The 12,440-nt window shown below is 48.5% G+C and overlaps 1 protein-coding gene across 1 annotated transcript; it reads right to left on the bottom strand.

Annotated features, from left to right (window-relative positions):
* Window positions 1-3,147: 3,147 nt before the first annotated feature.
* On the bottom strand, window positions 3,148-4,823 carry LOC100382263 (uncharacterized). The gene is made up of 2 exons (NM_001368198.1): window positions 3,847-4,823; window positions 3,148-3,760 (listed from the first exon to the last, which is right to left on the bottom strand). Exons 1-2 carry the CDS (start codon window positions 4,780-4,782, stop codon window positions 3,278-3,280), a joined length of 1,419 nt encoding a protein of 472 aa, NP_001355127.1. The 5' UTR covers window positions 4,783-4,823; the 3' UTR covers window positions 3,148-3,277.
* Between the last annotated feature and the right edge of the window lie 7,617 nt (window positions 4,824-12,440).

The raw sequence follows: 12,440 nt of genomic DNA, 5'->3' as shown, positions 1-12,440 counted from the left end.
AAGTCTGCAACAACGGTCCGAGATAACTCTTTTGCACAAAGTTGACGGAAGAAATAGCTCAACTCTGAAAGCGCTAGCCAGACATGCTCAGGGACATAGCCTCGAACCATCGCAGGAAGAATCCGTTCAATCCATATGTGGAAGTCATGACTCTTCACCCCTAAGACTCGCATAGTAGATAAGTTCACCCCCTACTCAGGTTAGATGCATACCCATCAGGGAACATCAACATCTTGATCCACTGAAGTACTTCCTTCCTCTAGGCCCTGCTTAGGACGAAATCGGCCTTAGGCCTTCTCCACGTCTTTCCGCCACTTGGCGGCTTCATCTCTAGTTTTGGTATATCACATAACGCTGCCAGATCCACTCTTGCCTTCACATTATCCTTTGACTTATCAGGAATGTCCATAATTGTTGCCCACAGTGCCTCGGCAACATTCTTTTCAGTGTGCATCACGTCAATGTTGTGTGGAAGGAGCAGGTCGTCATAATAGGGGAGCCGAGTCAAGCCAGACTTATGTGTCCACATATGCTGCTCACCATATCCCACAAAACCACCTTCTGTATTGGCCACGAGCCCATCTATCTGTTGACGAATTTCGGCACCAGTCATCGTTGCAGGTGGGCGGTCTGTCACTACAACACCTTTCGTAAAGTTCTTGACGTCTAGGCGGAATGGATGGTCAGCAGGAAGAAATTGTCGATGTTTATTGAAGGACGAATATTTGCCACCCTTTTTCAACCAAATGAACCTGAGAGCTTCCTTGCAAACTGGGCATGGGAACTTACCGTGAACACACCAGGCACAGAATAGCCCATAGGCCGGTAAGTCATGCATGGAGTACTGGTACCAAACATGCATTCTGAAGTTTGTCTTCGTAGCTCGGTCATACGTCCATACCCCTTCCTCCCAGGCACGTACCAATTCATCGATCAAAGGCTCCATGTACACGCCCATTTTGTTCCCCGGGTGTCCGGGAATTATCAACGACACGAATATATTCTGCCTTTGAAAGCACACACCAGGGGGGAGGTTGATTGCGATAACAAACACGGGCCAACATGTGTACGGGGCAGCGCTCATTCCATAGGGATTGAACCCATCTGTGGCCAACGCAACACGTACATTACGAGCCTCTTCGGCTTTCTCACGGTGAATGTCATCAAAGTGTTTCCATGCTTCACCATCTGATGCGTGCACCATCTTGTCAGGATTGTATCGTTTTCCATTTTTGTGCCATGTCATCTGTTTCGCGGATTCCTCTAATCATGTACAGACGCTGGATCCTCGGTATGAACGGAAGGTGTCGTAGGATTGTCAAGGGGATGTCGAGCTGCCTCTTCTGTCCATCACCAGAGTCTACCTCCATAAACCTAGACGAATTACACTTGGGACAGTACTTTGCCTCCGCGTATTCTTTCCTAAATAGCACGCAGCACTTCGGACAAGCATGAATCTGCTCATACGTCATCTTGAGTGCACGAAGTAGTTTCTGTGCCTCGTACATGCTCTTTGGCAGAACGTGATCATCCGGAAGCAGACTCCCAATAACCGTCAACAAGCCATCGAATGCGTCTCTACTCATGCTGTACTGCGACTTGAACGCCATTACACGCCCAATGGTATCCAGTTGAGAAACCTTTGTCTGGCTGTGAAGGGGCTTCTGTGCCACGTCGAACATGTCGTAGAACGCCTTTGCAGTCGGCTCTGGCTCGTCATCCATACATCCTCCCGTGTATTGTGCCTCCTGATAGTCGTTCAACATATCCGCTACCCCCGCATCCGCGTCATAATCCTCGACACGTTGTCTCAGCACCTCCTCTCTCGTACGATGTGCTTCACCATGAAATATCCACCGAGTATAGCCCGGCGTAAATCCATTCTTCCAAATATGTTCTACCATGGTCTTCTTTGGTTTTCTTTTCCGGTTGTCACATTTGCTGCACGGGCATGTGACTAGACTCGCTCCTTTAGCAGCTTCGCCATATGCCTGTTCCACGAAATCATCGGTCTTTCTAATCCATTCAGTGGTGACATCGTTCCTTCCTCTATGGCCCGTGTACATCCACTCACGGTCCTCCATCCTATAACATATTTAACCAAAGCCTATCAACAAAAAAATCCGGCAGCACCTCCCTGCACGGGGAGGTTTTCAAAGCCTGTAAATATAAGTAGCAGCACGATGGCTGACATCCACACATATACATATCCACACATATACATTAATGCCTAAATAACCACATAAACATTTTTTGTGCAATTAAAAGACTTACCTAATGCATGCAAAGTGACCACTAAAAACCTAACTCTATTTCACAATACACAATCACACACAAAAAAACTAACTCTATTTCACAACAATCAAACATTTATTTGACAAAATTTAGCAACTAAAATCTCAAAATGAGTTTAAACCTAGTTGCTCGGTGTGGACGGTGCAAGACGGCGAACGGGCGTGACGGCGTGGAGGGCGCGACGACGGGCTTGCGAGGGCATGGAGGGCGCGACGGCGGCGAACCGGACGGCGAGGGGCGTGACGGCGGCGAACCGGGCGGGCGCGGCGAGGGGCGCGGGCGCGGCGGGCGGCCCCGGCGCGGCGAGGGCGAGGGCAAGGGGCGCGGCCCCGGAGCAGCGCGCGCGGCGGCGCGGTGGGGGGCGCCGGCGCGACGCGGCCGGGCGGGGCGCGTCGAGGGCAGGGGGGGTGCAGCGGCGGCGACGGTGTGAAAGAGAGTGAGAGAGTGAGGAAGAAAGGGTTAACTGGCGATATGTAAACGGTCTTTGCCGAGTGCCCACGATCTGGCACTCGGCAAAGATTTTTTTTTTAATTTTAAAATACACTCTGCCGAGTGCCCTAGATGCGGCACTCGGCAAAGGCGTCTTTGCCGAGTGTCACCCTTTTGACACTCGGCAAAGCACTCTTTGCCGAGTGTCACCTCTAGACACTCGGCAAAGTATATTTTCATTTTTTTTATTTTGTCTCCCAAACTTTTTGTGGTATGTTCCTACACTATGTAGACCTACATGTATCATTTATGGACAATTATAACATAGTTTCAATCGTTAGTAGATTTAGTTCGTTTATTTGAATTTCTTCGGAAAATTCAAATTTGAACTGCAGGTCACTCGAAACTTGGAAAACCGTGCATGAAAAAATGATATTCATGTTACTTAGCATAAGTTACGACCGATTGCAGAAGCGTACCGAAAACTTCGAGCAACATGCTCACTAAACATGGTCGTGAACTTGGCATCTCGGCAAAGCCTCTTTGCCGAGTGTCAGTCGTTGGCTCTCGGCAAAGACTGACGACCGTCAGCTTTGGGACGGCAGGAGCCAAAGGGCAGGAGCCGGAAGTCGGCCCCCCTGAAGTCAACGCCCGCCGCGCCGCCGCCGCCGAAGAACCTCTCGGGCACGAAGGCCTCCGGGTCCTCCCAGAAACGCGCGTCCGTGGAGATAGCCCAGGAGTTGACCAGGACGCTCACGCCGGCCGGCACCGCGAACCCGTCGACGCTGCAGCTGGCCATGGTGAAGTGCGCCGTCAGGATCGGCGTCGGCGGGTGTAGCCGGAGCGACTCCTTTATCACCGCTTTCAGGTAGGCCATGTCGCGCAGGCTGTCGTTGCTGACGGGACCTTGTCCCTTGGGTACTACGCTCCGTACCTCGGCTTGCAGTTTCCTCATTGCATCTGGGTTCCGCATGAGCTCAGCGACGGTGAATTCGAGTGCCGTGGCTGCTGTGCTTATTCCCCCGAAGAACACGTCCTGCAAAGATTGACATGTTTCTGTCAGACATTTATTTTTCATGTACGCGAGAGGAGGCGATCGACGACCATGATACTTCTACATACAAGCAGGATAGCTTTCATCTGATCTCTGGTGAGGCCGTACTCGTGTCGAACGGTGAGCAAGGTATGTATGAAGTCATCATCCTCGTCGTCGTTGCTAGGACTTCTCGCCGTCGCCGTTGATTCGTGGTCCTGAATAATCCTGTCCAGCTGTTCGTCCCACCGCCTCCTCAACCCCTCAGATTTGGCGCGGACCGCCCGACTGAGCACGCCGAAGCGAGCCAGGAACGGGAAGAACTCCTCAACGTTGAAGCCGCCCAGCAGCGGCGAGGTGTCGCTGACGAGCTCCCGGAACAGCTTGTTTCGGCCCTCGCCCCGGAAGGACTTGCCCATGACTGCGCGGCACGACAGGTCGTTGGCATACGAGCCGAGCAGCTCACCCATGTCCACCGCCGCTCCTGCCGCTGCAGCCTCGCCAATCCTGGCCATCACCGCGCTCACCTCTTCTTCGCGGGCGATGCGGAGCGCCTGCACCCTCCTTACGGTGAGCAGGTGCGTGGTGATGAGCTTCCTGGTCCGCCGCCAGTAGTCCCCGTACGGCGCGAAGCCGACGTCGGAGGACCCGTACATGACCACCTCGCCCACGAGGGAGTACGGCCGGGACGCGCACACGCGGTCGTGCGTCCGCAGCACCGCCTCGGCGGCGCGCGGCGACGACACGACGAGCACCGGCATGGCGCCGAGGCGGAGGAGCATGACGTCGGAGCAGTGCTTCCTGGCGAGCCTGCGGAGGGAGACGTGGGGGAGCGAACCAACGAGGTGGAGGTGGCCCAAGACGGGCAGAGCCGGAGGCGAAGGCGGTGGGAGCAGGTTGTTGTAGTTGTCATCGTGGACGTGGTGCTGCGCTTGCGCCTGCATCCTGTTCCTCGCTCTCTTGGCACTGAACGTGGCCAAAGAGTAGCGTGCATATGCGACCAAGACGCAGAAGAGGAGGAGCATCCATGCTCGTGGGGAGCTCAGCTCATACACCAACTGATGTGCTAGCAGGTTTGCCATCAGTGGTTTGGAGCTCGATCTGCGAGGAAGTGGTAACACCCACCGTTTAAGAAGGCGTCCCACCGCTCTCAACCTGCTCCACACTCTCTAATTCCTCAAAAATCACTTCACAACCTATTTATCAAACAATTTTCGTCAAATAGATTCGGTTTTGCTAGAGAATCACTCGAAATCACTCTATTAAAAGATCGACTTTCGAGCTAGATAATCCTAAGCCGGAGCTCAGCCAAATGAGCCTAGTGTTCAACGATATTATGGCTTCCTAAACTTCTGCCGTTTTGTGGTTTCCACAATTCTTAGAGCATCTCCAAGAGCTCCCTAGAGAATGACCCCAGAGAATGACTACTGAAAACCAGTTTTAAGAGATATCTAAAAAAACAAGTGGGAGTATATTTTAATCTTCTCTCAAACAAATTGTTTCTGGGAACCCTAAAAACCTCTTTTGTAGCTATAAATGAGAGAGTTTAAAGAGCTATGAAAAGGTTGTGAGTATTTTAGAGGAACTGTTGGAGACACGTTTTTTGTGTGTTTTTTTTTAAAAAAAACTTAATTAAGGAGAGACTTCTGACTTCTGAGCAGCTTTTGAAGATGATCTTATAAGTACTTTTCTTAGCAAGGCTCAAACATGTGCGTTAAAGGGCGCAGGTCGCTCAAATTCCGATCTTTAATTTAGGGAAAAGCAAAAAAATCCAAACATCCAACAGATTTCAATCAATTCTCCCTATTCTTTCGCACGTGAAAAAAAAATATCCCTCTTCTGCGGAAATCTTTGCAGACGGCTTCTCCTTATCCCCCATGCTGTCACCATTCCTGCGAGGTAGGGATGGCAACCGGTCGGATTCGGATCGGATATTGAAAATATCCGTCCGCAGTCATATCCACGATCATAGATAATATCCGCCCGCGACTATATCCACGGGTAGAAATTCATATCCATATCCATGCCCATTGGGTTTCGGATATCCATCGGATATGATAAAACCATTTTCAGTAATTGAATAACATAATTACATAGCCACTTCTAGACGTCATTCTGCTAATACACCACATTGTCATGGAACCAAATTTATTAGAACCAAACAAAACTGAACAATCAACCAATTTTATGTACAACCAAACTGAGCACTCACTGTCAAAACTGAACCAAACTGAAGCAGAGGCATATGTGTGTAGTGTGTGGTGTGTGTATTAATATATATAATCCGCGTGCATTCAAAGTTGGCAAGGAATTAGTAGTAGCAGTAAATGATTCATTCAACTGTGAACGGCGAACCTGAAGGGCTGGCAGGGGCACAATCGCAAACGGCGAAACTAAAGGGCGGCGTGCCGTGCTCCCGTGGCTCAGAGTAGGGCGGAGCTCAGCGCAGCTGCGCAGGGCGGGCTGACGAGTGACGCGGGTCGCCTGGGACACGACAGACGCAACACAGATACAGGGAGGATCATGCACAGGGAGCCAGGGGCGCGACGGGGGCCGGCGGCGGCGTGGGTGGCTTGCCTGGGTGACGATGCGTAGGGGTCCGGCGGCGGACGCACGACAGGATGCTGGCTCCACGCGTGAGGCGTTCGGGTGGCTGCAAGCTGCCTGGGGATTGACCGATTGAGGGGATGGCCGGATGGGGAATTAGGGATTAGGGTGGGTTAGTGGCTTGGTGCTTTGGTGGGCTGAATGTTGCTTTGGTGGGCTGGCGCCTGGGCTTAATGGACATTGGTGGACTCGTGATTTGTTCATTAGTGTCCATGTGTGGGCAAGCAATAATGGACTAATGATTAATTTCGGATATCCAACGGATTACCCGCGGGTGAGATTTAATATCTAAATCTATGCCCACTTTATCTCGAACCGGATACGGGTCTAACCCGCGGATCAAAAAACATATCCATATCCTAATCCGTCGGGTCGGATATCCACCGGATATCCAAATCCACGGATTAAATTGCCATCACTACTGCGAGGCCGCGAGAGAGAAACAGCGTTCGCGCACCTCCTGCTCCTCTGAGGCTCTGACGATCAACGGCTCTAGTCCAGCCACAACCGCGGCGGCGACGACGAGAGAGTTTGTGGGCGAGGCGCAGGCGCATAGCCCGAAGCCCCATGGGAGAGTCCTGTTGTTGGTGCAGCGGCGACGCCGAGTGTTTCCGTTCTACCAGGTGAGGCACATGGCGAATCCCATTCGATGCTCAAGTTATCAGGTGAGGCACATGGCGGCGACACCGATCGTTTGGTGACGTACTGAGACTGACTGCAACGCTGAACCCTTCGCCACCCCTCCCCTTTCACTGTTCACGATTTAGGGGACACTGTGCACCCCTTGCCTCCGCAGCGCTCGCCGCTATCCGCCTCCCTCCGCCGCGACCCTCTTCTCTCTCACGCCAGATGCAGGGCGTCACTGTGCACTCCCCCTCCACTGCTTCGCGCGGAAGACTCCGCCCGCGCCACCGACCGGAAGCTTCGCGGTCGTCTTCTCTCCCGTTCGAGGCGCCTGCGTTTCGGCGATTTGCGACGAGGCGACGACGATTCGTGCGCGCTAGCGCGCCGGTCCCCGTCGGAGCTGTGCACGACGAAGTGGAGGTGGTGACCAACCAGCTCCGGTCAAGACCGAAGACGAAGCGGCCGCAAATCCGGCTCCGTCGAGGTTCGTCGCGAGCGCTTGGTTCGTTTCCCCGTCCGACCATCGACGCCTTCATCGGATCCGCAAACCAGCTGTTGGATTCCTCTTCTCCCCGCCCAAATCTTCGGATCTTGAGGTACGCCCTTGGACCCGTATTGTTTATGTTTATCTTGCGCACAACTTTGAACAACTTATTACTACAGCAATCCACTAATCCTTTCAACCGTAAGAAATTTCATCCGAAAAGACCCGATGAATCCCCAGTTCAAAAATTTCCGCGGATCTGGTCTGCCTTTTAGGGTTACACAATTGTATGGTACTCACCCGCTGAATGTCGTTCATACTTGGTCGAACTAAATTTGGTTGTGCTTAGTATTAGGGCCAGAGGATCTTCACCTTCCATTAATTTGTAATCCCTACACTACGGACTCGCTTCCATAGTGCCTTAAAGTGTCAGTCTTCTGGGAATTAATTTTGGATCAACACTGTCCAGAACAACAGCTCATTTTACTAAATGTACCAGACTGATTCATCGTAGTGTGACCCAAAATGTGTTACTTCAGCCAACAAAGTGTAATGTTCATTGTTTATTAAACTTCTGAAAACTCTCATCGACATATCAGATGGGCCATTACTTGTGAAGTTAGTATGCCTCATGTTCATTCATATTGTTAGGTGTATGTCAACCCTTATTGTGTTCCTCTACTTCCCCCCAATTTTTTGTCACCCTTGTATACGACTGGAGGATACATAACTATTGTGCACCTTCATATAGTAGGTTTCTATATTGTTACAACAACTAATTTATGTTTTCTTGTAGTAATGTGTACAACCCTCACGTATTTCACAATATCTGCCCATTAACATTTTGTTTTCTTCAGCAAGTTATGGTATGACCAGACAGTTCTTTATTATGTACATTATGTTTGTGCTTCCATGGAGTACATAGCTTGTTTTTTCTATCCTTCAATGTTTTCTACAACCCTCACATTACAGTAAAGTTTCTGCTTACATGGAGTGCATTGTTTGTTTTTTTCTCCTTAACTGTTTTCTACAAGACTGACATCAAAGATTTGTTACTGCTGTACAATGAGTGCATTGCTTGTATATTCAGTCCATGGCCACATGATACAACAATATTTATAAGTCTATAGGCAGCTATGACAAACATCTATATACCCAACTAGTCAAATTTATTTATTTCTCATTCTCATATGTTGCCCTTACCAGTCTTAACATTTGCAGTGTTATACTTCTATAAATATGTTATGTTCCATGCTGCTATATGACTGCTACAATTCAAATCATTACTTGTCGCATGCAACATAATTGTTAATGATTTTGGGCTGTATTCAATTCGTTAAGCCTTTATGGTTCATAAGGAAATGGTAGTGTTTGTTCATATATTATTCTTTGCAGCACAGTTCCGAATGGCATCCTCGAAAGAAGATACCATGAAGTCTTTGGTTAAAGTACTTGTCGACTGTGCCGAGGATGCCACAAAATCCCTTCGTGGATTAGTAGATCATGCATTAGACCACATGCATGACGAAGAGATATTAGCTAGAACCCTCTTTGCCATGAAAGAAAAACTTGATTTGCTTCACCAAGATGCCTTAGAGGCAAAAGTCCAAGCTTTTCCTGAATTTGCTAAGTACGAGGGGGATGACATTGTAGGATTACGGGGAGGCTACGCTAGCGCAAAACAAAAATTTTCATCCCCATAATACCAAGAACTACTGCGGTTATAGGTCATGGAATTACCACTAGACGCGCAGAGCAGCGGAAGACGTCTCGATGTAGACGAACGCGTCGAGCAGTGCCGTGCAGTCGCCGGCGTCCTTCACGTCCTCGCACGGTTCGTCCAAGTGCTCCAGATGTAGCACCTCCGAGGTATCCACACGTACAGGGAGGAAGCGCCGCGTACCGAACTGCTAGGTTCGCGACGGCGGCTTGGCAAGGGCGAGAGGTGGGCGGCGGCTGTTAGTTCGCTGGTGGCGAATTAGGTTATCCCTTAACCGCGCCCCCGCCCCTCATTATATAGGCGTTATGGTGGGCTTCTGACGCCGAGGCCCATCATTAACCCTAAAGCCCAGTCTAATTTCGGATCTAATCCGAATTAGGCTTCCTTCCCCTTAAGTGTGTGACCCTATAGGTTCACGTACAAATAGACATAGGCCGAGTACTCTTACTTGGCCCAATAATTGACAGCGGCCTCTAGCAAGACATGTCAACTCCTATGTGTACGTAAAGATCATATCAGACGAACCATTGCGACATTACGTACATGTTGTTCCCTTTGTCTCACGATATTTGGTCTGGCTCTAAGCTGACCTCTCTTTCTCGATACTGTGAATTGGAATCCTTTCAATGGTTAACTCTTAACCCTAGCACGGCCATGCATTTCTTGATCCAATCACTCGAGGGGACCAGAGATATCTCTCTCACAAAGAGAGGGACAAATTCCATCTTGACTGACCATGCCTCATAGCATGCTTCCTGACAAACCCAAAACTACCTTTATAACTACCCAGTTACGGGATAGCGTTTGATAGTCCCTAAGTAAGTCAATTCACATCTTGAGAACATGCGACAATCTCAGGTCTAAGGATACAGTATTCATGTTGCAAGAAGAGAACTATATTACAATATCTCACGTTGGGTCGGTCCAGCCTCATGTCATACATGCGCCCACATTATTAGTTTAACATCTCCATGTTCATGACTTGTGAAATGTAGTCATCAACTAATACATGTGCTAGTCATCGACTCTGACTAGGGACATCATTTAGAATAACCATATAAGTAAAGAATCTCACAAACAATTCACATAATTGCTAATCAATACAAGGTGCCTTCCATGGATATTCAATTAAGCAATATATATATCATGGATACAAAGAAATATGCTCATCTCTATGATTATCTCTAGGGCATATTTCTAACAGTCTCCCACTTGCACTAGAGTTAATCTAGAAGATATCTAATACCCATAGATCTCACGTGTGCCTCATGCTTAGGTTGTGGAAGAGGTTTTGTCAAAGGATCAGCAACATTCAAATCCGTATGTATTTTGCATATCTTTATCTCACCCCGCCTAATGAATTCCCGTATGAGGTGAAATTTCCGCAGTACGTGTTTGTTTTTCTGGTGGTTCCTTGGCTCCTTAGCTTGCGCAATAGCCCCATTGTTGTCACAGTAGAGGTTCAATGGGCTAGATGCATTAGGAAACACACCAAGCTCGATGAGGAACTTCCTTATCCAAACACCTTCTTTCGCAGATTCAGAAGCTGCAATGTACTCGGCTTCTGTTGTAGAATCAGTCACAGTCTCCTGTTTGGAACTCTTCCAACTAACAGCACCACCATTTATTGTGAACACAAAACCTGATTGCGATTTTAACTCGTCTGGGTCAGTTTGGAAGCTAGCATCGGTGTAACCAGTTACAACGAGCTCCTCCTTACCCCCATATACCAGGAACATATCTTTAGTCCTTCTTAAGTACTTAAGAATGCCTTTTACCGCTGTCCAGTGATCCTCACCTGGATCAGCCTGGTATCTACTCATAGCACTTATAGCGTATGAAACATCTGGGCGTGTACTTATCATCGCATACATGATTGAACCAATTGCTGAGGCGTATGGTACCTTACTCATGCGCTCCCGCTCATTAGCCGTTGCAGGACATTGCATCTGGCTAAGGTGTTTACCATGTGACATAGGTATGAACCCTTTCTTGGACTGTTCCATGTTGAACCGTTTCAAAACCTTGTCAATGTACGTATCTTGACTTAATCCTATAAGCCTCTTCGACCTATCTCTATAGATCCTTATGCCCAAAATATATGCTGCTTCCCCTAAGTCCTTCATAGAAAAACTCTTTTTCAGTGAAGCCTTGACGGACTCCAGCATAGGAATGTCATTCCCAATCAATAATATGTCATCCACATACAAGATCAGAAATACAACAGCGCTCCCACTTTCCTTCTTGTAAACACAAGCTTCTTCTTCATTCTGATGAAAACCAAGCCCTTTGATCACTTCATCAAAACGAATGTTCCAACTCCGAGATGCTTGCTTCAACCCATAAATGGATTTCTGAAGTTTGCATATCTTTCCAGCATTGATCGGATCGACAAAACCCTCGGGCTGTATCATATACACGTCCTCATCTAGGTTTCCATTAAGGAAAGTTGTTTTGACATCCATCTGCCAAATCTCATAATCGAAATATGCGGCAATAGCTAGAATGATCCGAATAGATTTAAGCATCGCTACTGGCGAGAATGTCTCGTCATAGTCAACTCCTTGAACTTGTCGAAAACCCTTTGCAACAAGTCGAGCCTTATAGATGTGAACATTTCCATCCATGTCTTTCTTCTTCTTATAGATCCATTTGCATTCTATAGGTCTAACACCATCAGGCGGGTCAACCAAGTTCCAAACTTGATTTTCTCCCATGGAATCTATCTCGGATCTCATGGCGACATGCCATTTCTCGGAATCTGGGTCCATCATCGCTTCTGAATATGTTGCAGGTTCGTCGTTGTCTAACAACAACACTTCCCCATTGCCCAACAATAGCACTTCTCCTCGTGCCTCGCGAAGCCTTGCTGACCTTCGTGGTTGTGGTGGTGATTCTCTTGCCATAGACGTCTCAACTTGTTCTGCTACATTAGCATCACTTGTTGAATCTTGTCCCACTGGCTCATCCTGAACTTCTTCAAGATACACCTTTTGTTTACTTTTCTCTCTTTTGAGAAACTCTTTCTCTAAGAACACACCGTTCCGGGCGACAAACACTTTGCCCTCTGACCGGTGGTAAAAGTAATATCCTAAAGTTTCCTTTGGATATCCCACGAACATGCACTTGTCCGATTTTGGAGTGAGTTTATCCGACTGTAGTCGCTTGACGTAAACCTCACAACCCCAAATCTTCAGAAAAGACAAGCTGGGAGTCTTCCCAGTCCACATCTCATATGGTGTCTTAAC

The sequence above is a fragment of the Zea mays genome, chromosome 1 (assembly GCF_902167145.1).
Source record: "Zea mays cultivar B73 chromosome 1, Zm-B73-REFERENCE-NAM-5.0, whole genome shotgun sequence".
Lineage (NCBI taxonomy): Eukaryota > Viridiplantae > Streptophyta > Magnoliopsida > Poales > Poaceae > Zea > Zea mays.
This window is presented reverse-complemented; position numbering and strand designations above follow the sequence as displayed.

Coding starts and splice junctions, on each gene's coding strand:
- LOC100382263 (NM_001368198.1), bottom strand. CDS start 4,782: ATGCTCCTCCTCTTCTGCGTCTTGGTCGCATATGCACGCTACTCTTTG. Junction 3,761..3,846: donor AGATGAAAGCTATCCTGCTT/GTATGTAGAAGT, acceptor CAATCTTTGCAG/GACGTGTTCTTCGGGGGAAT.